The 24,959-nt window shown below is 35.1% G+C and overlaps 1 protein-coding gene across 1 annotated transcript in view; it reads left to right on the top strand.

Annotated features, from left to right (window-relative positions):
• Positions 1-24,959, top strand: part of MIPOL1 (mirror-image polydactyly 1) — a 306,365-nt gene that overhangs the window by 98,649 nt on the left and 182,757 nt on the right. Inside the window, 2 exon segments of the mRNA XM_024762065.1 lie at positions 10,353-10,386; positions 10,646-10,816. Of these exon segments, the coding sequence (XP_024617833.1) occupies positions 10,353-10,386; positions 10,646-10,816 (205 nt within the window).

The following is a 24,959-nucleotide window of genomic DNA, read 5'->3' as shown; positions in this document are numbered from 1 at the left end:
CAGGTCTATCCTTAAGTTTTCAATTTTCCTGTTCATCTCCTCTTTTGTTTTGGCATCTTCTCTTTGAACTTCTTTTATTGAATTCATATTCGTCTTATGTTTTTCTAGAATGCCAACCACGATAGGACAATTTTCTTCTTTCTCTTGCTTTATGTTATCTTTTATATTATGATCTTTATCTCATTTGCATGATATTTTGTCATGTGTTTGTGGTGAATTCATAGTTGGCATCTCATTTCTCTTCATCTTGCTCATGCTTAACTTGTCAAGAACTTTTCTTTGTTCTGATACAGTGCAAGTGAATTTTCCTTGATAAACATTTCATATTATTTGAAACCTATTTGCCTTTTCTGATTCTTGGCTAGGTATTGCTTCTGGGTCACTTTTCTTCATTGCTGTAAGGCAGTGGGGTAAGAGTGGTAGTTGGGAAGACCTCCTTGGGGCTAGATACTGATTTTGTTTGAAGTTCTGTCCTCTGCTTGTAGGACTTTGTTTGGTGTATTGCACTGTTCTGGCGGCTCACTCTGTCTCGTCTTGTGGATATCCTGATTCCATGGAGTATTTCTTTTGGGCTTTTATTTTTTCCACCAGTGTAGTAAAAAAAAAAAAATGGCCAGCCCTGATGATTCTTGCTTCCTCTGTAAAGATTCTTCAGTAATGCAGGAACATTTTCTTTACTTTTCTCTGGTCTGTTTACTCAACTCCTTGGTCTCTCAGGTTATTTCCAAGCTGTGTGGTATTAGTGAAAAATTTCCAGGATTTGGTGAGGTCACTGTCTTTTCTCAATACCTATTTTCATGTGTAAAAAGAGAAGTTAGTTGAACCTGTTCAAAATCATTTTTCCACTCTCCACCTTATCCCTACTTTTAAAAATTACTACATGATGTCCTGCTTCCTTTGCTGTTTGATTAACTTTTATCATCCATTCAAGTGGTATGTGATGGGATACATAGATTTCTGTGTTCAGATTTCACTCCACCATCTTGGCCTTTTTTTTTCAATAAACTTTTTATTTTAGAATACTTTCAGATTTACAGAAAAGTTGTGAAGATAGTACAGAGTTCCTATAACCCTCACCCAGTTTCCCTTATTGCTAACATCTTACATTACTATAGTACATATGTCACAGGGGAGAAATCAACATTGTTATACAACTATTTACTAAAGGCCACGCTTTATTCAGATTTCACTACTTCTCCCTGATGTCCTTTTTATTTTCCAAGGTCCTATCCAGTATTCCATAGACATTTAGTTACTGTGTCTCCGTTGCCTACTCTGCTGTGTGACATTTTCTCAGACTTTCCTTGTTTTTGATGACAGTTCTGGAATATTGGTCAGGTATTTTATAGAATGTTTCTCAATTTCAGTTTTTCTGAAGTTTTTCTCATGATTAGACTGAGGTATTGGTTTTATGGGACAGAGAGTACAGGGGTGAAATGCCATTTTCATCACATCATTTCAAGGTTATCGTCTATCAATATGACTTACAGCCAGTGATGTTAATCTTGGTCACCTGGCCAAGGTAGTACTTGCCATGTTTCTCTTCTGTAAAGTTACCCACATTCCTCTTTCATACTCTGCTGTTTGAAGCAAATCACTGAAGTGCAGCACTTACTCAATGATGGGCTGCGGAGTGCGGGCTAGGAGGTTGAGTTCTAGCTTCCTCAGCAGAGAATATCTACATAAATTATTTGTAATTCTTCAGTACAGGACATTTGTATCCCTAATTTTTTTATTTAGTTATATCTGTATGGACTCATTGATATTCATTTAATACTTCAAATTATAATCTAATACTATGTTATTTTGTTGATTGGAGTATTCCAGCTTTTTTTTTTAAACGTCTTTATTGGAGTATAATTGCTTTACAATGATGTGTTAGTTTCTCCTTTATAACAAAGTGAATCAGCTGTTTATTTGTTTTTCTCTTTCTGACTTACTTCATTCTGTATGACAGTCTCTAGATCAATCCAATCACCACAAATAACTCAATTTCATTTCTTTTTATGGCTGAGTAATATTCCATTGTATATATGTGCCACGTCTTCTTTATCCATTCATCTGTTGATGGACACTTAGGTTGCTTCCATGTCCTGGCTATTGTAAATAGAGCTGCAGTGAACATTGTGGTACATGAGTCTTTTTGAGTTATGGTTTTCTCAGGGTATATGCCCAGTAGTGGGATTGCTGAGTCGTATGGTAGTTCTATTTTTAGTTTTTTAAGGACCCTCCATACTATTCTCCATAGTGGCTGTATCAATTTACATTCCCATTACATTCTAGGGTTTTTATCATAAATTGGTGTTGAATTTTGTCAAAAGCTTTTTCTGCATCTGTTGAGATGATCATATGGTTTTTCTCTTTCAGTTTGTTAATATGGTGTATCACATTGATTGATTTGCGTATATTGAAGAATCCTTGCATTCCTGGAATAAACCCCACTTGATCATGGTGTATGATCCTTTCAATGTGCTGTTGGATTCTGTTTGCTAGTATTTTGTTGAGGATTTTTGCATCTATGTTCATCAGTGATATTGGCCTGTAGTTTTCTTTCTTTGTGACATCTTTGTCTGATTTTGGTGTCATGGTGATGCTGGCCTCATAGAATGTGTTTTGGAGGGTTCCTTTCTCTGCTATATTTTGGAAGAGTTTGAGAAGGCTAGGTGTTGACTCTTCTCTAAATGTTTGATAGAATTCGCCTGTGAAGCCATCTGGTCCTGGGCTTTTGTTTGTTGGAATATTTTAATCACAGTCTCAATTTCAGTGCTTGTGATTGGTCTGTTTATATTTTCTCTTTCTTCCTGGTTCAGTCTCAGAAGGTTGTGCTGTTCTAAGAATATGTACATTTCTTCCAGGTTGTCCATTTTATTGGCCTATAGTTGCTTGTAGTAACTTCTCATGATCCTTTGTATTTCTGCAGTGTCAGTTGTTACTTCTCCTTCTTCATTTCTAATTCTCTTGATTTGAGTCTTCTCCCTTTTTTTCTTGATGACTCTGGCTAATGTTTTATCAGTTTTGTTTATCTTCTCAGAGTACCAGCTTTTAGTTTTATTTATCTTCGCTATTGTGTAGTATTTCAACTTTGACCATTGGAAACTCTTTTAGGTGGCTCCTACATGCCTTTGACATGTTCCCATCCTTTTGATTTTTTTAACCATTTCTTACTTTCTGGCACTGCAGCCTGCTCCAGGGTCATGTATTATGGGGATATGCCCACCCCACCAGCAATGAATCAGAGTTCTTGTTGCTCACCATCCTTGCCAGCATTTGGAATTGTCATTCTTGTTTTGCTTTTTTTCTTATTTTGAACATTAGCCATTCTCTAATGACAGATGATATTGAGCTCCTGTTTATTTACCATCTGTATATCTTCTTTGGTAAAATGTCTGTTCAGATATTTGACCAGTTTTTTAAGTTGGGTTGTTTGTTTCCTTTTTGTTAATTTTAAGTGTTCGTTATATATTCTAGATGTAAGTCATTTTTCAGGTATGTGGTTTTCAAATATTTTCTTCCAGTACATGTTTTGTATTTTTCTTCTCTTAACAGTGTGCTTAGCAGGATATAAGTTTTAAATTTTGATAAAATCCAGTTTATTGATTGTTTTTTCTTTCATGTTTTGTACTTTTTGTATTGAATCTAAAACTCATTGTCATATGTAAGGTCGCACCAAGTGTTCTCCTATGTTTTCTTCTATGAGTTATAAATTTTGTGTTTTACATTTAAGCCTACAATCTGTTTTGAGTTGATTTTTGTGTAAAGTGATACATGGTACATGTAAATGGTCTTTTTTTTTTTTTTTTTTTGCCTGTGGACATTTATTCTAGTACCATTGTTGAAAATGGTATCATTTCTCCACTAATTTCCTTTGCACCTTTGCCAAAAGTTATTTGACTATTCATGTGCATTAATTTCAGGACTTACTTGTCTGTCCATTGATCTGTGTTTCTATCCCTTTGCCAATACCACACATTCTTGATTACTAAATCTTTATGTTACGTCTTGAAACAGGATAATGTCATCCCTCTAAACTTTGCTCTTTTATTGTAGAATTATTTTGACTATTCTGGTACGTTTGCCTTTCCACATACCTTTAAGAATCAGTTTGTTTTTATCTACAAAACAGTTGCTGGGACCCGATGTGTTTAAACATACTCTTCAAAATAGATACCTTTTTTTCAGTAATGCAGCTATTAAAAACTTCAGAACTTTTCTTTAGGGATTTGCAAGTACTATTGCCTTCAATTTGTCAACTGCTGCACAGTACTATACTTAGCATGTAATTTATGACCATAAATCTTTTATGTAGATTGATCACCAATTTTATTCATAAAATTTGCTTCTAAATAGTTTTTACTGTTTTTTTTTTTTGCGGTACATGGGCCTCTCACTGTTGTGGCCTCTTCCGTTGCAGAGCACAGGCTCCGGACGCGCAGGCTCAGCAGCCATGGCTCACAGGCCCAGCTGCTCCGTGGCATGTGGGATCTTCCCAGACCGGGGCACGAACCCGTGTCCCTTGCATCGGCAGGCGGACTGTCAACCACTGCGTCACCAGGGAAGCCCAGTTTTTACTGTTTTTAGAAATAAAATTCACCCCCAAAAGATAACATATCAGTTTTTTATACAATGTCACAACTCATTGAGTGATATTCAGGCTTTATAGGTGAAAAAACTTAGAGTGGTTGACTACTTGCCCAAAGAGTCATAGTCAGTCACTTACACATTGTAGGACTTATCTACCTCAGAGCTATACAGGCATCTCAACCTTAGCATATCCAAAATGGAATTATTAATTTATTTTTAAAACCTGATCCTCCTTAATTCCCTGTACCTATCAACAGCATAACCACCTGCCCACATATCCAAACAAAAACTTCTTCCTCAGAACTCCTATTAAATTGGTCTCTTAGTTTTGTTCATTCTGTCTCTTTAAGTGATGGATCTAAATTGAGCCTGTCCTTCTTCCCTAAACTTTTAAATCTTCCATTGTCTATTTACTTTAATCTGTACATATGTTTTGTTATAGTTTTTATTACAATACATGAAAATTAGGGTTCCTTGAGGCAAGACTTTTTCATTTTGTTCTTGGTAGCATTCCTATTGAGGGAGGAATGGGGAATGGAGAAAAGGAAAACAGTCCCAAGACTTATCTTTTAGTTAATTAGTCCATTCAATAAATATTTATTGAATATTTATTATCTGTCAAGTACAGTGCTGGTTGCAGGAACACAGCATTACGGTTTCAATTTAGTTAAGAAGATCAGCATTAAGTAAATATGAATAATTACATAAATACTCAAAATAGTATCAAGTGATATGAAGAATTATTGGTTCCTAAGAAAAGTTTATAGACAGCTTTATTACAGTCTAGGGGTTCAGGTGAGTGGATCAGGAAAAATCATACAGAAGAAGCAAGAACAACAACAGCAACAAATAGCATGTCAGTACAGTTTTAAATGGCACTGTGGAGGTTCTTTTCTACTCAGTTGAAGTCTATAGGCTCTGAACTTCAATAGTGCATTTTAGACTAAATCTTTGTTAAGATAGAACCAATTTATAACTGAGCTTTGCTTGACTGAAAGGCATATTTAGAGGCATTGAGTATAAGATGAAATTGTATAAATTATTTCACATCTTTTTGTTTCAATTCCTTACTTCTTGCTTCCTATAATCTGGAAATTCCTTCCTTCTTTTTTCTCTCATCATCTTTTCCACTTCCGATCTACTTTTCATCTTTCTGTATAATGTTTGTCTTGTCTTATTATTCTGCTGCTTCTCTGCTTTCCCTTACCTCTTGAATTTTTAATGCTTTTTTCTTTGTCTCTTTTGCTTTTATCCAAAACCAGGAAAAAGTAAAAAGGATTCAGGTTAAAATGACTTACATATGCATGCCAATATAGACATGTTTGCATAGGTACATTCCAACTTTTGAGACCATGGTATCTATTTTTCAATCTGTTATTATTGGTATATTTTTTATATTAAAGGTGGCACTGTGTAAGAAAGGAGACTTAGAGAAAGAAAACAATTTAGAAATTTTTGATAAGCTGATCACTAGTTCTTTGTATCATTTGGGGGTCAAAGTTTTGCTTCTTCCCATTGAACAAGGTACAGGACTATAGGTTCAGAAAGGAAAGATGTGATATTGACTGATTTAGGAATAAATCAAGATATGTGACATTTCATGCATGAGTCTTTTCACTTAGAGTGCAAGGTTGTCAGTCAGAATTTGCATGGTATAGGAAATCAATTGAAACTTGAACCTATGGACATTTACTTCAGCAATATTCTTACTGATTATCATGACTGTCTAGTTAGACTGTTGTAGGCATAATTTAAAGATTATGAAAGGTTGAAATTCTTTTGTTTAATTGTAAACTTCATATTAATGATACATAATGTATAGTTTGTTGGCTGTATGTCATATAATACCAACTATTACTTTGTCTTTATTAAGCTAGTAAAACTATGTGTTGTACATGCTGCTAGTAAACCTTAAACCTAAAGAGTCATTTTACATAGAAAATTATGTGTCTTATATAACTGTTTCAAATTGCTTCCTTTTTCTTAAAGGTAAGTTGTTTGTCTAATTTTTGTTTTCTTAAGTGATATAGTAAGTAATGTCCTTATTGTAGGACTGAATTTAATTTTCTGGAAGCCACTATTGTTGATTTTTTATCTTTAACTAGATATTAAATGACCCACCTCAGAAAAATGTGTCAAATATACTGAATTGGCACTTACAGTGTATTAACATCAAAGATCTGATCTCATTTTTCAATACTCTGTATCAGGGATCAGCAAAGTAAGGACCTATGGTGCAAATCCAGCCTTCCACTTGTTTTGTAAATAAAGTTTTATTTGAATACAACCACACCTGTTCATTTACATAGTGTCTATGAATAGATTTTCTTCTTCAAAGGCAGAATTTAGTAGCTGCAACAGAGAACATATGGTAAAGCCTAAAATATTATCTGACGCTTTACAAAAAAAGTTTGCTCATCCCTACTCTATATAATCTAATTGAGACTAAATTACTATGTAGTTGATCTTTGATATCTGTGACAAATACTTCCTGAAACTTTTAAAGAAATGCAAATTTGAACACAACCATACCTGTTCATTTACATATTGTCTATGAATGAGTTTGCACTACAAAGGCAGACTTTAGTAGGTACGAGAGTTTTTAAGAGTTTTTCTTTTTAATTATTTATTTTATTTTTGGTTGTGTTGGGTCCTCGCAGCAACGAGGCTTTCTCTAGTTGTGGCGAGCAAGCGGGGGCTACTCTTGTTGCGGTGTGAGGGCTTCTCATTGCGGTGGCTTCTCTTGTTGCCGAGCACAGGCTCTAGGCACGTGCACTTCAGTAGTTGTGGCTCACGGGCTCTAGAGCACAGGCTCAGTCGTTGTGGCACACGGGCTTAGTTGCTCCACGGCATGTGGGATTGTCACGGACCAGGGCTCGAACCCGTGTCCCTTGCGTGGATTCTTAACCACTGTGCCACCAGGGAAGTCCCTCTTATTTTTTTTAAATAGGCATTTTTATTATTTTTTTAAATTTTTATTGGAGTATAGTTGATGTACAATGCTGTGTTAGTTGCAGGTGTACAGCAAATAAGAACCTGCTGTATAATAAAAGGTTTTAAGTTTTATTTTCCTCTTAGTGACCATTTATCACTATATTTATATCAATTATAAAGGCTAATAATAAAGCAAAATAGAGATTCACATGCCAAGTGGTTGATGTGGCTCACTCATGCCCTGCATGTCATACCTGACACACTCACTCACCAAAACATGATTCACATTCATTTATCAGAAAATGATAAATCACTATATATCATGTACTTTTAAGGGCAATCGCATAAGTTATTTTTATTTTTATTATTTGTGGTACACGGGCCCCTCACTGTTGTGGCCTCTCCTGTTGTGGAGCACAGGCTCCGGACGCGCAGGCTCAACGGCCATGGCTCACGGGCCCAGCCGCTCCGCGGCATGTGGGATCTTCCCAGACCAGGGCACGAACCCGTGTCCCCTGCATTGGCAGGCGGACTGTCAACCACTGCGCCACCAGGGAAGCCCCCACATAAGTTATTTATAGTCAGAATGCTAAATTTATGTGCCGAGGATCTAGTATATAACATCTGATAAGAAAATTTGATTTTAATTTTTTTTTAATTTTGGTTGTTAGCAGGGAATTTAATATTAGACTAAATACAGTTATCTTAACCATTTCCTATTGAAAGCTGTGAATTTAAAACATTTAAACTCTTCATTTGCTTTTCCTTAAAGTAATAGTTCTTCATTTTGCATTGCCTGAAGAAAACATATAAATATTACATAGGAATTTCATGCACTTTTTGTTATGTTGATTATTTGGAATATATGAATTACTTAACCGACCTACACTGTTATTTTCTTTTTGATCATATGTAACTCTTTGAAACAAAAAAAGAGAGTTGCATAATATTGAGAACTAATTTTTTTTTAAGTTCCCAGTAATCTGTGAATCTAAATGCTTAATTTCCATGTAGCTTTTTACATTTTAAATGATCAAGTTTCATAAATTGTGAAGTTTATAAATATTGAAACTTCTTTGGAAACTGCCATTAATTGACCTTAGTTTGATTTCATCTAAAAAGAACAACATTAAGGTAAATATTCCTTACCACATATGGCTTCCCTAAAAATCATATTTAGCCAACCAATAACTGATGGTTAAATGCCACTCATGTTCTTCAAATACTTTTACATGATCATAAATAAGTGGAAGAATTTTATCTTATATTTTTCCACTTTGTTTTTTAATTGAATAAAAAGGAAGTGATGGGCTTCCCTGGTGGCGCAGTAGTTGAGAGTCTGCCTGCCGATGCAGGGGACACGGGTTCGTGCCCCAGTCCGGGAAGATCCCACATGCCGCGGAGCGGCTGGGCCCGTGAGCCACGGCCGCTAAGCCTGCGCATCTGGAGCCTGTGCTCCGCAACGGGAGAGGCCACAGCGGTGAGAGGCCCGCGTACCGCAAAAAAAAAAAAAAAAAAAAAAAAAGTGATTATCCTCATAGTTTTTGTAGACTAAGCTTTTATGAAGCAGGATATTTGAAAACTTGATTTATTTTGGGAGAAAAAGATAAGAGTACATATTTGCCCTTATTGGAATGTGAATCCAAGGGGACATTAGTAGTTTGAGATAAACATTAAATATATATAATTCAAAATTACTACACCTACCTGTTGACTTACACCATTTAAATATGGGTAGAAATAGTTTTTTTGATATATGTTCATATATTTTCCTGTGCAAATGCAATGTTCTAAAATCTATACTTTCTCTCCATGATTATAGCAGTTTGATTGAACTGTGGAGTTTGGAACAATTTTGTAACAAATTTGTTAAGTGTCTTCTGTAATCTTTTCCTAGTATCCTTTTTTTGTGGTAAATGTTAAATCACAGGAGCACAGAAATGGAGGGGGAAAACTTGAAACACGAATTTGGATATCTAAGCTTTTAAGTACAATTTTTAAATAATTGAAATCATTTCTAGAATCTTCATCATTTCACTGGTACCCATTACAGGTTTTCATTTAATCTACCCAATTTAATGACTGCCTAAATTATATTATATACATTTTCTAAATATGTCATTTAGAACTTCTTTCTTTACTTTAACTGCATTTCAATTTACCAACATCAACAAACATAAACACTATGACTCTTAAAAGACAAAAAGTCCATTTATGAAGAGATCCAGTTTACTTTTTTTGCCTTTAAATTGAATAATTCTGTTTTATGCAAAAAAGAAAATAACATTAGTCATTTAAAAATGTGACCAATTTTGGTCAGCCTTTCTATATAGCGTATTTGTTTCAACAAATAGGTAGCACCAGGAGATTTTCAGGTCAAATTTAGTGGTAGTTATTTGTCATTGCTTTTGAGGGAACATAGTTAAACTTTGTAATAAAAATACTTGCTTTGTTTTATTTGTGATAATGTCCAAAAAGGATAGGAAATACAGTTTCTGGTAAGAATTGAAAGTCTAGAAATAAATATAATGATGAGAATGAGTACTTCTATCACTGGGGAACTTTCTTCATCTAAGCACATATGAACAATTGATCCTTGTAGTCATATATAGCAGTAAACATTAATAACTTAACAGTCTGAAGTCAGTGCAGAAGATATGGAGCATTATTGAAAGATGGAGTCGAGCAGGTGGCACTTTAATATGTTCAATGTCATGGTTGACTCTAAAGACTAGTCGAATGAAATTACTTGAGGTTCTAAAGATTTAAAAAGTGAACTCATTTTGCTGCACTAAGGAAATGCTACTGATCAGGCTTTCTGTGTCCCTTTTTTCTAGGCTAGAAAATATTAACCCTGAAGAAAATGACATGGTAAGCCATTCTCTGAGGAGATTTCTTGATGTCAGTCTTATATCTTAGAGGCTTAAGTTCAATTGAGTGGGTTTCAAGAACTAAGATGTGGGAAAAAGAAGAATTGACACACTAATAATGTACATCTTTGCTGCAATATGAAAATTCAATAACTTCACTCAGTCAATTTACAATTCACATGTGCCTATTAATTAAAACCCTATATTAAATAAAATATATTAAAACTTCATGTCTGACTAACATATAATGGTGTTGGTAGACATTACAGGAATTACTGAACAGAATAAACAATGCAGACACGGGGATAGCTATTCAGAAGAATGGAGCTATAATTGTGGATAGAATCTACAAGACCAAGGAATGTAAAAAGAGAATAACGGCAGAAGAAATGAATGCAGTGATTGAAGAACGGGATGCTGCTTTGTCTCAGGTAACTGCATGTACAATATCTGTAAAAAGCATACACTTAACATTTTCCCCTCTTTCTTTACATTAAAAAATGACTTTTCCCCACATATTCTTAATTCGAATTAGTTTTTAGATTATAATTAATACCACAATGATTAGCTATATTAAAATAATCACATATTTTGTTACATCATTCTTCAAGTATATGCATTCTAATAAAACTGTTAGCTTGTTATAAAATTTTAGTTATATTCTTTAAAGTAATCACTTTTATATGAGACTTCTTACTTGAGTCACAGTTTTGTGAGGGCTGACATTGTCTTTATTACTGTTTTATTCCTAGTGCCTAATTCAGTGCCTTTTAGTAAACATTGATAAAGGAATCAAATTATTAGGGTATTCCTTTCTGAACATTACTTATACCTTCCTGCTGTAACTGAAACCTGATTACCGCCCTGAGGATACCGCTTCCACTGCAGTCCTCTCAAATGTGAATGTATTCCCTCGCCCAGCAGTTGGACCACTGGGCTTGGAGGCTTGTTCCTCATTAGTGTTTTTAGATCATTGTTCCTTTATTCTCTCTAAACACCTCCAGCTTTGAGGCCCATGTATCAGATTGTATCACCCATCACACGCTCCTGTTGCAGTCGTGTACACATTCCCGTGTCGCTTCCCTCATTTCTTAAAGATTTTAGGATCTATTTCACTGTCTCTTTCTTCAGCCTACTCCTGTCACAGTTCTTGGTGATTTAAATATCTATGTAGGTGATACTTTCAATATCCCTCTCATCTCTTTGAATCTCTCTCCTCCCATAATCCACGTACGCTGTACTCTTTCTGCCATCCACCCTATGGTCATACCCTGTTCTTGGTCATTATCAGTCTCAATTTCAAGCATCCCGCTTGATGACCACCATTTGTTATCTTTCCAGCTCACTCTAGAACTCTAACTCTTGCAAATTGTCAACTCTCCTGGCACCTGATTATATTGATCTTACCACCTCTTTTCCTATCCCTTAATCCCCTCATGTCCTCACTTCCCTCTTCATCTAGTTTGGATTCCGTGGCTCACCATAATTATCACCAACTTGCATGTAATATAACCTCAGTTGTTTTGGCCCTCTCTTCCTTTATCCTGCTCACCTAGCAAAACCTAAGTTTTATAAATTTAACTTTCTGCCTGTTCTACACCTTCACAGCTTTATATGGCAGGAGACTATCACACAAATTTGCTGACTGAACTTACCTTGAGTTCATGACCACCGTCTTCAAATAGACCCTTGGTGTTGCCTGGCAACCTTCCACTCACTCTCCCCCTCTGGAGGACTATTTTATCTTTCTCCTTTCTCCTCAAGCATCCAACGTCTGCCTCCCAATAGAAAAAAGAATTTCTGCTTGTCCCCACCATTTCATTCACCAGCCTACTTGCATTTGCACCCATATACTCTGCCTTTTCTACTTTCTTTTTTACATGCTTCTGTTTAAGGACAACTTCTCTGTTTCACACTAGTTTACATCTTTCCTTGCCTGCTTAAGGTTATCACTTAACCAATTGTCCCTTTTCTCTCTTACTTCATAAAATGTTTCCTTATTAGTTCATTTCTATCACTGTGTGAAATTCTTTACTATATCCCATGGAGGCTGGGTGAAAGTTTTGGTAAGTCTTGGTCAGCTTGTGGTTCACTGAGAGCAGAGTATTCACTAGGGCTCTACTCCTGGAGAATCCTCTATTCCAGTGTTTGTCTCTTTTGCATTGTAAGACTATGGGAAACTCCATTATTCTTTTCACAGGGCTTAAGGCTTAGCTTTTTTTTTTTTTTTGCTGTACTCGGGTCTCTCACTGCTGCGGCCTCTCCCACCGCGGAGCGCAGGCTCAGCAGCCATGGTTCTCGGGCCCAGCCGCTCCGCAGCATGTGGGATCCTCCCGGACCGGGGCACGAACCCGCGTCCCCTGCATCGGCAGGCGGACTTTCAACCACTGCGCCACCAGGGAAGCCCTAAGGCTTAGCTTTTTAACTTTAAGCCCTATACAGTTTTGAGAGTTAGCAAACGATTTGAGATGGAACCAAGTCTCAAATCTCCAATTTTGTCACTTCAGCCCTGCATAACTGCCAGAAGCTTAGATGATTTCTCTGTCCTCCAGCAGGAGCCCTCTGTATAGTCAAAGCCGGATTTCTCAGCCTCTTGCCCATTCTCCGAACCTTTAAAACTCAGGGGGAAAACAATGACTTCAGATCTTCAAATCACCTGTCTCCAGTTAACCCCTCTTCAGAATCCCAGCTGCTCAAGTTATTGCTGCAGCAGCAACCTTCTGATGTCTTAAACAGATATTTTTAAAAAATTTAATCTGGCTTTCCTTGTTCTTGGCTGGAGAATTGTTATGCCACAAATGATTCTATCCTATCCCAATGTGGAAATCTGACATTTATCTTCAGATTAAAATTGGGAAAAGTTCAATTTAAACTTTTAAAGTGGGCAGCTGTTTTTAGCATTTTGTGCCCTCCCAAGTATATTCAATCTTGGATCATTCAATATATTGTTGAAGAGATAGCCAAAACTATTTTTCTGTGCTTGAAACAATTATAAACTCAAACACTTGATTTTTTTAGAAATCATCTATTATGTTAAGTTAACTAAAACACCCATGTACATAGAGAACTTACCACTTTCTTCCTTTATCCCTGCTATATTCCAAGTCTTTATTACAAGGCCTTTGCTTTCGTGTTTTGGATATATTTTATATACCAATCCCCCTGGCCCTTTTGGCAAAAGTCCACATCCCAACCTCCATTCCCATGCCTAACTTACTCAGTGCTCAGAGGCTAGGCCCTTCACCTACTGCATCAGGTACCAGCTGAGGTCCAATAACTGAAAATCTCTATAATATTATCCTACCGACTACAAGTAGCAGCGAGGCCCAAAGCCTCGTGTTGCCAGGCTCTGACCATCTATGCATGTCCTTGGAAATCGAAACTAGCCTAGAACTAGCCTAATTTAGCCAGAACCCCAAGGAATAGTATGATAATTATGTGAAAACTTGACTGGACCACAGGGTGTCCAGATATTTGGTAAAATGTTATTTCGGGGTATGTCCGTGAGGGTGTTTCTGTATGAGATTAACATCTGAATCTTACATCATTGGCTCTCCTGGTTCTCAGGCCTTCGGACTCAAGCCGGAACTATACCATTTTCTTATGATTAGAGTGAGATTTTGGGTTTTTGGAAAGAATACCACAGAAATTTCACCTTAATTAGCACTATTTTCTCTTTCTCCAGGCTAAGCATCTCAGCATACTTCAACCCCTTCCCTGAGTTTCCTTTTTTCTGTTGTCTTGTAGTTGTTAATTTTCCCTTCTTGGTCTATCAAGGCTGAATGATTAATCATAAATTTCTATTACCTGAACACCATGCAGAGAATCTTAACTCACCACTATTTTCTGGAAATAAGTCACTCCAAATTCCATCTTAACCCTTTTAATTTGTACACTTTTCTTAATTGTGTTTGTCGTTGAAAATATTTTTAAAACATTTATGTGCCCCTTTTAACGATAATATAATTAGTACATCTTTTTTTGATAGTTAATTCATTTTTGTCAAATGCTATAATGAAAACTATAGATCCTGAGATCTTTCAGGTCCAGAGTTGACAAATACAAAAAGCAGGGAGGACCAAGGGGTAATCATCAGGTTAATTAAAGAAATTCAGCTAACCATTTCACTAGTCAGTTTTCTCCTTCTCTATAGCCACAAGCTATACCATGCACTAAGCGCAATAAAATGAAAGATAAACCAAATAAGAGGAAGACATGAATCCAGTCCAATAATACAATGAAGAAAATTCTAGGAAGACAGCTGAACAATGTACAAAAAGTACAGTTGGTCTGTTGCTTTATAACTCTTTCTACCTTTAAGCATGTTTTCCCCTCTCACTGACACATGCTTCTATCCACTTGTTACTTGCCTGTCTACCTACTACTTTAAAGCTAATTTAAATATCATCTCTTCAATAAAGTTCTCTCACATGAAGCAATATTGATAGATAACATCTTTTTGCCCACATTTTACTTTACATCCTATTATAGTACTTGTCACACTGCAGTACAGTTAACTGACTTTAGGCCTGTCTTCCCACCTAGCATGAAGGTAAGAACTGTTCTTTATCTGTGTCTATTAGTCCTTAGGACAGTGTAGGCACAAAATATAGGCTTGTTGAATTAATGAACTGATGAGCTTAGCTGTTTTAGATCTATTTCAAGATACATTGAACTAAAAGAAGTTAGTGAAATATTATTCATTCATCCACATTTTATTAAGGACCTGTTATATGTCTGTGTTGGGGAATTCAGCAATGATCCAAATATAGAAGGCTCTTACTCTTATGCAACTTACATTTTAGTATGGAAATATAGATAGTGAACAAATAAATGAATAAAGTATTTTCAGTTAGGGATGTAATAAAAATAAAAAGGTAATGGAGAGTGACTGCAATTGGTAGGAGGATTGTCACTTTAAATAGGGTGATCAAGGCAGTCCCTTTGTTTAATTGTTGAATTTTGGTGAATAGTTGAATTGAGACTTGAAAGAGGAGAAGGATCCAGCCATGCAAAATCTGTGAAGAGAGCATTCCATCAGAAAAGAATACATCAACAATGCCCTGTGAGAGGGAACAAGCTTAGTGTGTTTAAGGCTCTGATGTAAATACTCCAAGCTTAAATATGGTTGAAGTGCAGTGAGCAAGGAAGATAGCAGCAAGTGACGAGGTAGAAGAGGTAGGCAGCAGACAAATTTGTAAGGTCTTGTATGCCATGGTAAGGGCTAAAAATTGTGTATAAATGCAGAAGATATTGAGGGAGAAAGGCTGTTGCAATAGTCCAAGTCAAAGATGAAACTGATGGTAGCTCTGGGGCAATTGTAGATTTAGAGAAGTAGACAGATTTGGGAAATATTTCAATAGTATAGTGAGTAGACCTTGAAGACAGATTGCTTTGGGGCATAAGGGAGCTGGAAGAATTAGGCTGAGTCTATTTTGGGCTTGAACAGTGTATAGATATTCACTTCCATTTTTGTGATGGGCAAGTTTTGGGGGGAATATGAATGTATTTCGGAAGGGAATTTACATTTTCTCTGGATGTGGTATATTTGAGATGATTCTTAAAAATCCATATGGAAGTGTTGAGCAGGCACTTGGCTATTGCAGTCATCAGCATATAGATAGTTAAAGCTGTGGGTCTAGATCAAACCAGGGAAAGATAATTGAGAAAGAAAGGGCTTAGGATCAAGCCCTGTGGTCTGTCAATAATTTAGCAGTTGGCCAAAGTAGAAGGAGCGCACAGGGGAGACTAGGAATGATAGCAAATGAGGTAGAAGGAAACTGAAGAGACTATGGTGTCAGAAAAGGCAAGAAAAGGAAGTGTTTGCAAAAAATGAGAATGATTAGTTCCCTTGAATGGTGTTGAGAGGTCAAGCAAGGTGAAGATGGAATCGTTTTTATATTTGATCACATGGGAGATGTTGAGAGCCTTGACAAGGGTTTTGTCCAGGACAGAGGCCACATTGGAGTAGAGGACAGAATGGAGGGTGAGGAACTGAACCGAGTGAATGTATACAACTTTTATCCCCCTGTAATGGAGATAGAGAAATTGGCAATAGATGGAGAGGGGGCTTATGGTTAGGGTTAGGGTGAGTCGTTGGTGAGTTTTCTTTCTTTTTTAATGGGAGATTCTAAGGCATGATGTTGTGTTGATGGAAGTGAACCAGAAAAGAAGGAAAGGTGATTTTAAGGGAGAGAAGAGAGTATTGCAGTAGCAAAGTCCTGGAGTAGATAAGTAAATTGAGAGGGGATAGGATCTAGAACATAAGTGGAAGAGTTGTCTTTTACTAGGGACAGTGAAACTATGTTCGTTGTTAACAGAGGAATACCAAGAACTTGGATGGATACATACGTTGGCAAGTTGATAAATTTAGGAAGTGGGGTGGCCATCCTTTTCTTAATGAAAATGTTAGGTTTATTTAGTTTCTCAGTGTGATAGGTCAGTGGATGGTGGTGGAGATTTATAAAGAGGCAATAGTTTTAAATATAGTCAGCCCTCTGTATCTGTAGGTTTTGAATCCATAGGTGGGGAAATCCCAAATATGGAGGGCCAACTGTATACTAACTGAAAAAAAAATCCACATGGACATGTGTAGTTCAAACTGGTGTTTTTCAAGGGTCAGCTGTAGTCATTGTACTACGTCATTTTATATAAGGGACTTGAGCATTTGTGGGGTTTGGTATACTCAGGAACTCCTAGAACCAATCCTCCGTGAATACCCCCAGGATGCCTGTAGTTGTCTTGGTTTGTGTGTAAATGAACATAAAAATAACAGATCTCTCCAAGTAAACCCGGAGTCTTGGCCAGTGATGTAACGATCAAAGGTAACCTTAGCAGAGGGAAACATAACCAAGTTTCTAAATCTCTCCATTGTTAGTGTTGCCTTCACTTTGTATCCTTTGTAGTTCACATAGTAGCTAGCACCTAATAGATGCAAAATAATGATTTGTTAAGTTATTAGAAGTTTGACAAAAAACTCATACTTGAAAAGAAAATAAATCATAACATTTAGAGTTTCATTTTTCAAGAAAAGTAGGAAATGTGTTCAACATTCTTTATTATAGTGACTATAAATTTTTATTAATTTTTTCCCCTGTCTTTCCTGTCTATCATACAGTTATTAGCCTGTGCGTTTTTTTCCAGTCCATCTTGCTGAAATATATTGTTGTTATTTGATCCATTCTGGTAACTTTTCTTTTTTCTTCTTATAAACTTTTTACAACTTTTTGAAACTATAACTTCGGAAAAGTACAGATAAGCAAGAAGGGAAAACAATCATATACAGATCCTTTGTCTTTTTTTCAATGCATATTATATCATATATACTACTTGATAACCTGATTTTTCACTTTGATTTTATATTTTGTCAGGTATTCTTATATTTTTATAAATGGATATATTGAGATTTCTTGAACTCGTGCTATTTGGGAGGGTGTTTATGTTTTTTTCTTTTCTTTTGGTAGTGGGAACGTTTTTGTAGCTAAATTTTTATGTACATCCATGTTTATTTCCTTAGGGAGAATTCCTAGAAGTGGAAATACTAGATCAAAGAATATAAACATTTTAAATAAGTATATATTTTCGAATTGCTTCCTAGAAAAATTGTACATAGAAATGTTATTTGAGATTTCATTCAAGGGGACTTTAGAGGAATAAACTGCTAAGGAATTTAGACTTTATTTTATAGGCAATGGGGTCCCCTAAGATGTTTTAGATTTCTGGTAATATAGAAAGTATATTCTTGAAGAAGATTTCTGGGCAGCACTGCATAAAGTGAATTGAGTAATACACGTCCAAGGCTAAAGAAATAGTTGAGATCCTATTGTAATAATGCAGGCAAGAGAAAATGCGGGTCTAAACAAGAAAAATGATAGAGGAATAGATATGAATAGCTAAACTTCTTCTTTAAAAAAATAATTTAATGGATGTATAATTTACAGTAAGGAATGCATATCTTAAGTGAAAAATTTGATGAACTTTGACCAATGTATATAGTCTTGTAAGCAGGACCCAGAAGCAGCACTCCAGAGGAACTCTTTCATGTCTCTTCCTAGTCAGGATTCCTTTCCAAGGGTAGTCACTACTCTTACTTACTTACCATAATAGGTCATTGTGCATGTTTCTAAACTTCATATAAAAGGAATCGTGCTATGTACTCTTTTGTGTCTGATTTCATTCATCCAGTGTTATTTATGCCAGTATGTTGACGTGTACTGTTACAGTTATCAGTGGTTTATCTTTTTCATTGTGGTGTTATGTTCTGTTGTATGAAAATAACTAGGTGTTAGAAATGTAGGTTGTTTCTATTTTTGATTTATTATGAATGCAGTACTATGGGTGTTCTTTACATGTCCTTTGGTGGGCATAAGAATTCACTACTTTTGGTATATATACGGGTATACACACAGGAGAATAGCTGTCACAGATTTATTAGCTTTAGTAGGTAATGCCATTTTCCTGAAGTTGTTATACCAGTTTACACCAGCAGTGTCAGAGCGTCTCTAGTTGTGAGAGTTAACACTTGGTATCATTGTTTATTTTAATTTCCGTCATTTTGATGGAGATATAGTTGTATTTCATTAGGCTTTAATTTGCATTTCCTTAATCACTAATGATGTTGAGCACCTCTTCATATATTTATTGACCATCTTGATATCCTTTGTGAAATGTCTGTTAGGCTTTTGCCTAATATTAAATTTGTTTTTTTCTTATTGATTTATATAATTTGGATACAAATGCTTATATAGCTTGGGACTTGCATTTTTATTCTCTTAGTTAGAGTGCTGGTGAAGACTAATTTTGTCATCAAAAGTTCTTAATTTTAATGAGGTAAATTTTATAATTATTTTTCTCCTTATAGTTAATGCATTTTGTGTTCTATTTAAGAAACCCTTGCTTTCCCAGAGTGATGAACACATTCTGCTGTGCTTTCTTCTAGAAGCTTGATTATCTTGGCTTTCACATTTAGGTCTTCATCAGTTCCAAATTAAGTTTTATATGGTCAAGGTACATCATTTTCTTCCTATGGATAACCAGTTGACTGGACCCACTATCATGTATTAAAAAGATCATCTCCTTTCCTCCTGCCTCCAATGAATTGTAGTATATCAGGTGGCTGTATATGTATGGGTCTGTTTCTGGATTCTTGGTCCTTTGTTCAGCTTGTCATTTTCCACTAAAAGAAAAATCTGCTAGTATTTTTATGGGCATTGCATGTACTCTAAAGATCAGTTAGAGGAAGATTGGCCTTTTAGCATTATTGAGTCCAAACCATTGATATTTTCATGAAAACTATTAACTTTTCTTTGTATACTGCTTTAGCTGCATGCCACAAGTTTTTGATATGTTGTATTTCATTATTATATACCTTAAAATATTTGTTATTTTCTGCATGTGATTTCTTCTTTGATCCATGAAGCATTTAGAAGTGTCTTGCTTAATACTTAATCATTAGGAGATTTGACGTTACCTTTCTGTCATTTAGAATTTAATTCCATGGTGGCAAGAAAACAAACTATATGATTTCAGCCCTTAGAAATTTGTTGATACTTTCCTATGACCCCAAGACAGGCTTTATTTGTTAGATGAGCCGTGTACTCTAAAATATTGTGTATTCTGCAGTTGCCGAATATCGTGTTCTTCTCTATATGTCATTTACGCCAAGTAGATTAATCTTTTTTTTTCGGTTCTTTATTCACAGATTTATTCTTGCTTGTTGTATCTCTTTCTGAGAGAGGTGTTTAAAGTATCAAATGATTATGATGAATTTTTCTCCCTTTAATTCTGTTAACTTTTGTCTTATTCATTTTGAAGCCATGTTGTTAGGTTCTTAAATCTTTAGGATTACTGTATCTTCCTATTCAGTAGACTGATTTATCATTATGAAATGTCCATTTTTATCTTTTTCATAATACTTCTTGCCTTAAAGTCTACTTAAGTATCTGAATGTCATATCCTTTTCCATACTTACTTTCAACCTTTTTTCCCCCAACATTTTCTTATGAAATATTTTTGACATACGGCAGAGTTGTAAGAATTTTACAGTGAATATCTGTTTACTTACCACCTGGAATCTATTGTTAATATTTTGCTAAGCCTGATTTATTACATTATCTCTGTGTTATCCATCCTTTCCTCTAGCCGTCAGTTTATCTCACTCACTTAATGCATTTCAGTTAAATGCAGGCATCAGTACTTTGGCCTCTGAATTCTTCAGCATAGCATATCATTAGTTATCACCCCAGAATTTTCCCTCATGCTCTTTCCAGTTAACCCATGTCCCTACCATTCCCCAATAGCAATCACTAATCTGATATTTTTACATCATTAATTAGTTTTACTTTTTCTAGAAAGTTTATATGCTTGAGATCTCAATATACCTAAGTTGATCCCATTTATTTGTGTCTTATATTCTTGTGCAGGTAAGAAATACATATTTTTCTAATCTTGCATCTTGCTGTTAAGGACTGATGTTTTTTTTTCTTAAGATTTTCTTCATCTTTTTGAAGTAGATGTAGGATTTCTGTTATTCTTTTTCTGTGCTAATTCCTGTGGGTCATTCTGTTAGAATGATGACTATGCATTTCAGCATATCAATCCTAAAGATCTACGTATAGTTTCGCCATCTTAAGATATCAAAATCTGAAATTATTTCCCTAAAAATTAGTCTTCACCAGCATTGTAACTAATGCTTTAAAAAGTATAATAGACTGTATTAAGTACACAATACCATTTTCTTTGATATGTTGTTATTCTGTGTAATAGTAAACCCATCCTTATTTTCCAGAAGAAGCAGTGTTGGGCAAGATTGCAAGGAGTGTGAATTTAAACCATGAACAGGTTTGATAATTAGTAGGAGTCTCTAAGTATTGAGGAGCCTGTATTGTAGACTTTTTGGCGTGAAAGCCATCTTTATTCTAAAGACTGTGCAGTTTTTTGTGTAAGTTATAAATTTATCATTTTTAAATTCTCAAATTTTGTAGTAGTATTCTTGGAAAACTACTTGATAGTTTCATAAACTGCCATTTGGGCACAAAAATTCAAATTGCTGTGCTTTTGTTTCTTTAGTACTTCTCTGATTTCATAAGGAAAGATTTCAGTTAACATCTTGGTGGATTATATTTCTGCTAAATTTTATCTTCAAAAACACAATTACATGCAACCAAATATCTAGTAAAATTATTTGACTTGCTTACACAAGTATTGCAGGAGGAACATAAAGGTATCTGAATATATCATTCACCACAAAATATATGTCTTTAGTCCAAAGTATCAGGACACTTTAAAATAAAACTTGTATTCTCAACATCAAGGCCTCCACTCTTTTGAAAATGACTCTGTGTCTGTGCTTGTACATTTGCCTAAAGGTTTGTTTGATTAATTGCTACTTGACTCATCTATCATAGTACTAAGCTCTGGGATCACAAAAGATCAGATTCCCAAACCACCTCCTAGAATTAATTTAAATATCTAATGTCGATACTTTGCAATGATTCAGGGGGTAATGGTTTTCATTGTTACTAATAGCCTGTTTCAGTATTAGAAACCCTTGAAAAAAATTCCAAATTTATATATTAACTCATTGTTAATATTATTTAACCTTTGTGGTAAAAAATTATAATAATGTTATTAGTAGGTGAAAATATATAATAAAATATACTTTTAAATTATAATTTATCTGGAAACTTTTTCAATAAATATATCTATAAATCATAAATATATTACTAGATCTTCATGAGTTATTTTGCTTTAGTGATCATTAGAAATTGAGAGTTTTTCTCTATTAATATGTTTACTTTTTATTTACAGTTTTTATTTCAGATAAAATTTACACACAAATGAAATACATAAATATTAAATCACCAATTTGACAAGTTTTGACAAATACATCCACACGACCACATCCCTATAAAGATATAGAACATTTCCGTATCCCAAGAATGTCCCCTCATTTATTTCCCTTCCCTACCAATCATGCCTGCTGCACCCAAACAACTTTTCTGTTTTTAACCACAGATTTATTTTGCTTATTCTAGAACTTCATACAAGTGGATTATACAATGACAGCAAAATATTTATGATATTCATCCATGTTGCTCCTTTATTTTTTTTTATTTTTTATTTTTTTTGTGGTACCTGGGCCTCTCACTCATGCGGCCTCTCCCCTTGCGGAGCACAGGCTCGGGATGCGCAGGCTCAGCGGCCGTGGCTCACGGGCCCAGCCGCTCCGCGGCATGTTGAACCCTCCCAGACCAGGGCACGAACCCGTGTCCCCTGCATCGGCAGGCAGACTCTCAACCACTGTGCCACCAGGGAAGCCCCGTGTTGTTCTTTGTATCAGTAGTTCTTTCCTTTTTGTTGGTAAGTAGTATTCCATTGTGTATAAACTTACATTTCTTATTCATTTTCCTGTTGATAGAACAGGAAACTTGTATTTGTCCAATTTTTGTCCCTTATGACTAAGGCTACTATGAGAATTCTTGTACAAGTCTTTTCGTGGACGTAAGTTTTCATTCTCTTGGTTAAAAACCTAAAAGTGCAATTGCTGGGTCGCAAATTGTTCACTGAAGTTGCTGTATCATTTTACAGTCTCAGCAGCAATTTATGGAAGTTCTGATTGATCCATATACTCACCAACAATTGTTGTCAGTATTTTTAATTATAATTATTTTATTCGGTGTCTAGTAATATATATATCATTGTGGTTCTAATTCACATCTCCCAATGACTAATAATGTTGAACACTTTTTATGTGCTTATGAATCATTTATATGTTTTCCTTTTTGAACATCCGTTCAAGTCTTTTGCCTATCTTTTAATAGGGTGATTTGACTTTTTATTGATTTGTAAGTGTTCTTTGTATATTCTAGATAAAGTCAGTTGTCAGATATATGTAGTAAAAATATTTTCTCCTAGTCTTTTCTTGCTTATTCATTTTAATTTTATATTCTAATGGACAGAAGTTTTCAATTTTGATGAAGTCTGATATATCAGTATTTTAATGTATCTTGTCTAAGAAATGTTTCCTCACCCCAAGATCACAAAGATATTGTCCTGTGTTTTCCTCTACAAGCTTTATTGTTTTAGTTTTTAATCAGTGATTTACTTTGAGTTAACTGTTGTATATAGTATAAGATTCAGGATCATTTTCTGAACAAGTTAATATTCAGTTGTTCCAGCACTACTTGTTGAAAGGTGGACTTTTACCCCATTGAATGGCTTTGGTGTCATTTTTTGAAAATTAATTGACCATATATATCTATTTATGGACATACTATTCTGTTTTAATAATCTATTTTTCTATGCTTATGCCAATGCCACACTGCATTGATTGCTATAAATTTTGATGTTAGGCATTGAAAGTCCTCCAACTTTGTGCTTTTTTAAGGTTGTTTTTATTATTATAGATTCTTTGTATTTTCCTATAAATATTAAAATCAGATTTTCAATTTCTATAAAATGCCTGGTGGGATTATGATTAGATTGTGTTGAATCAGTAGATCATTGGAGTGGAGGGGGATTGACATCTTAACAGTTTTTAGTTTTTTTTTTTAAATCTATGGTATTTCTCACAATCTTCTTGATATTAATAATGCACCACATGGTTTAAATTTAAGAATCTTAAAACAGTAAAATTTCACTTGCCTTCATCCTTTTGATATATTGACATATATTTTTGTATTTATTTTGATTCAACTAATAAATTGTCTTTTAAAGAAATCTATAAGAATTAAAAATATACTCTTCTATGTTTATCCATCATTGATTTTAGATACTCTCTGTTTCTTCATGTTGGAATGAATTTTCTTTTTTTGTTATTTTCCCTAACTTGAATAACATCTTTTAGCCCTTCCTTCCCCCTCCCTCCCTCCCTCCCTCCTTCCTTCTTTCCTTCCTTCCTTTCTTCCTTCCTTCCTTTTTCCTTTCTCTCTCTCTCTCTTTCTCTTCTCTAATACACATGTGCTCTTGTTTAGTTCAGTTCTCATTTATCTGAATGTATCTTTATTTAACCCTCATTTTTTAAGGACATAGTCACTAGATATAGATGGATATAATACATAAGATGGCTATGAGATGCCCCAAGCGGTCTCCTGTATTCTAGATATATTCCTCCTTACCTCCATTGTATAGTAGCAACTCTGTTTCCCCTGGGTAGTCAGGATTAGTTACCCCAGCCAGTACATTAACCTTCTTCCTTACATATTGATTCAGAGGCATGAGGAGCCCTAAGTGACAAGGTAACAGTTTCAACTTCCAGTTTAATGGAATTTTTGTTATGTCACTAGGTGGAAGTTTTTCTCCCTTTGGAACTAAGACCCCTGGATTAACAGAATCTCAATTTGCAGAGATGGGAAGCAAAAATCTTGCTATTGGATCACTATGGGTAATAATGAATGAAGCCACTCCCATTTCAACCCCTTGATTCCTGGACCTGTGAATATTGGCTGTGGATGAAAAAGTACTATATATTGGATTCTAGTTTAGAGCATATACAATGTCATGGAGAACCTTGTCCTAGCCCCACCAGGTATTGCCACATATCTGGCACTATAATCAAGTCTTCAAAAATCCATT

Source organism: Neophocaena asiaeorientalis, unplaced genomic scaffold, assembly GCF_003031525.2.
Source record: "Neophocaena asiaeorientalis asiaeorientalis breed wild unplaced genomic scaffold, Neophocaena_asiaeorientalis_V1.1 scaffold190, whole genome shotgun sequence".
Lineage (NCBI taxonomy): Eukaryota > Metazoa > Chordata > Mammalia > Artiodactyla > Phocoenidae > Neophocaena > Neophocaena asiaeorientalis.
This window is presented reverse-complemented; position numbering and strand designations above follow the sequence as displayed.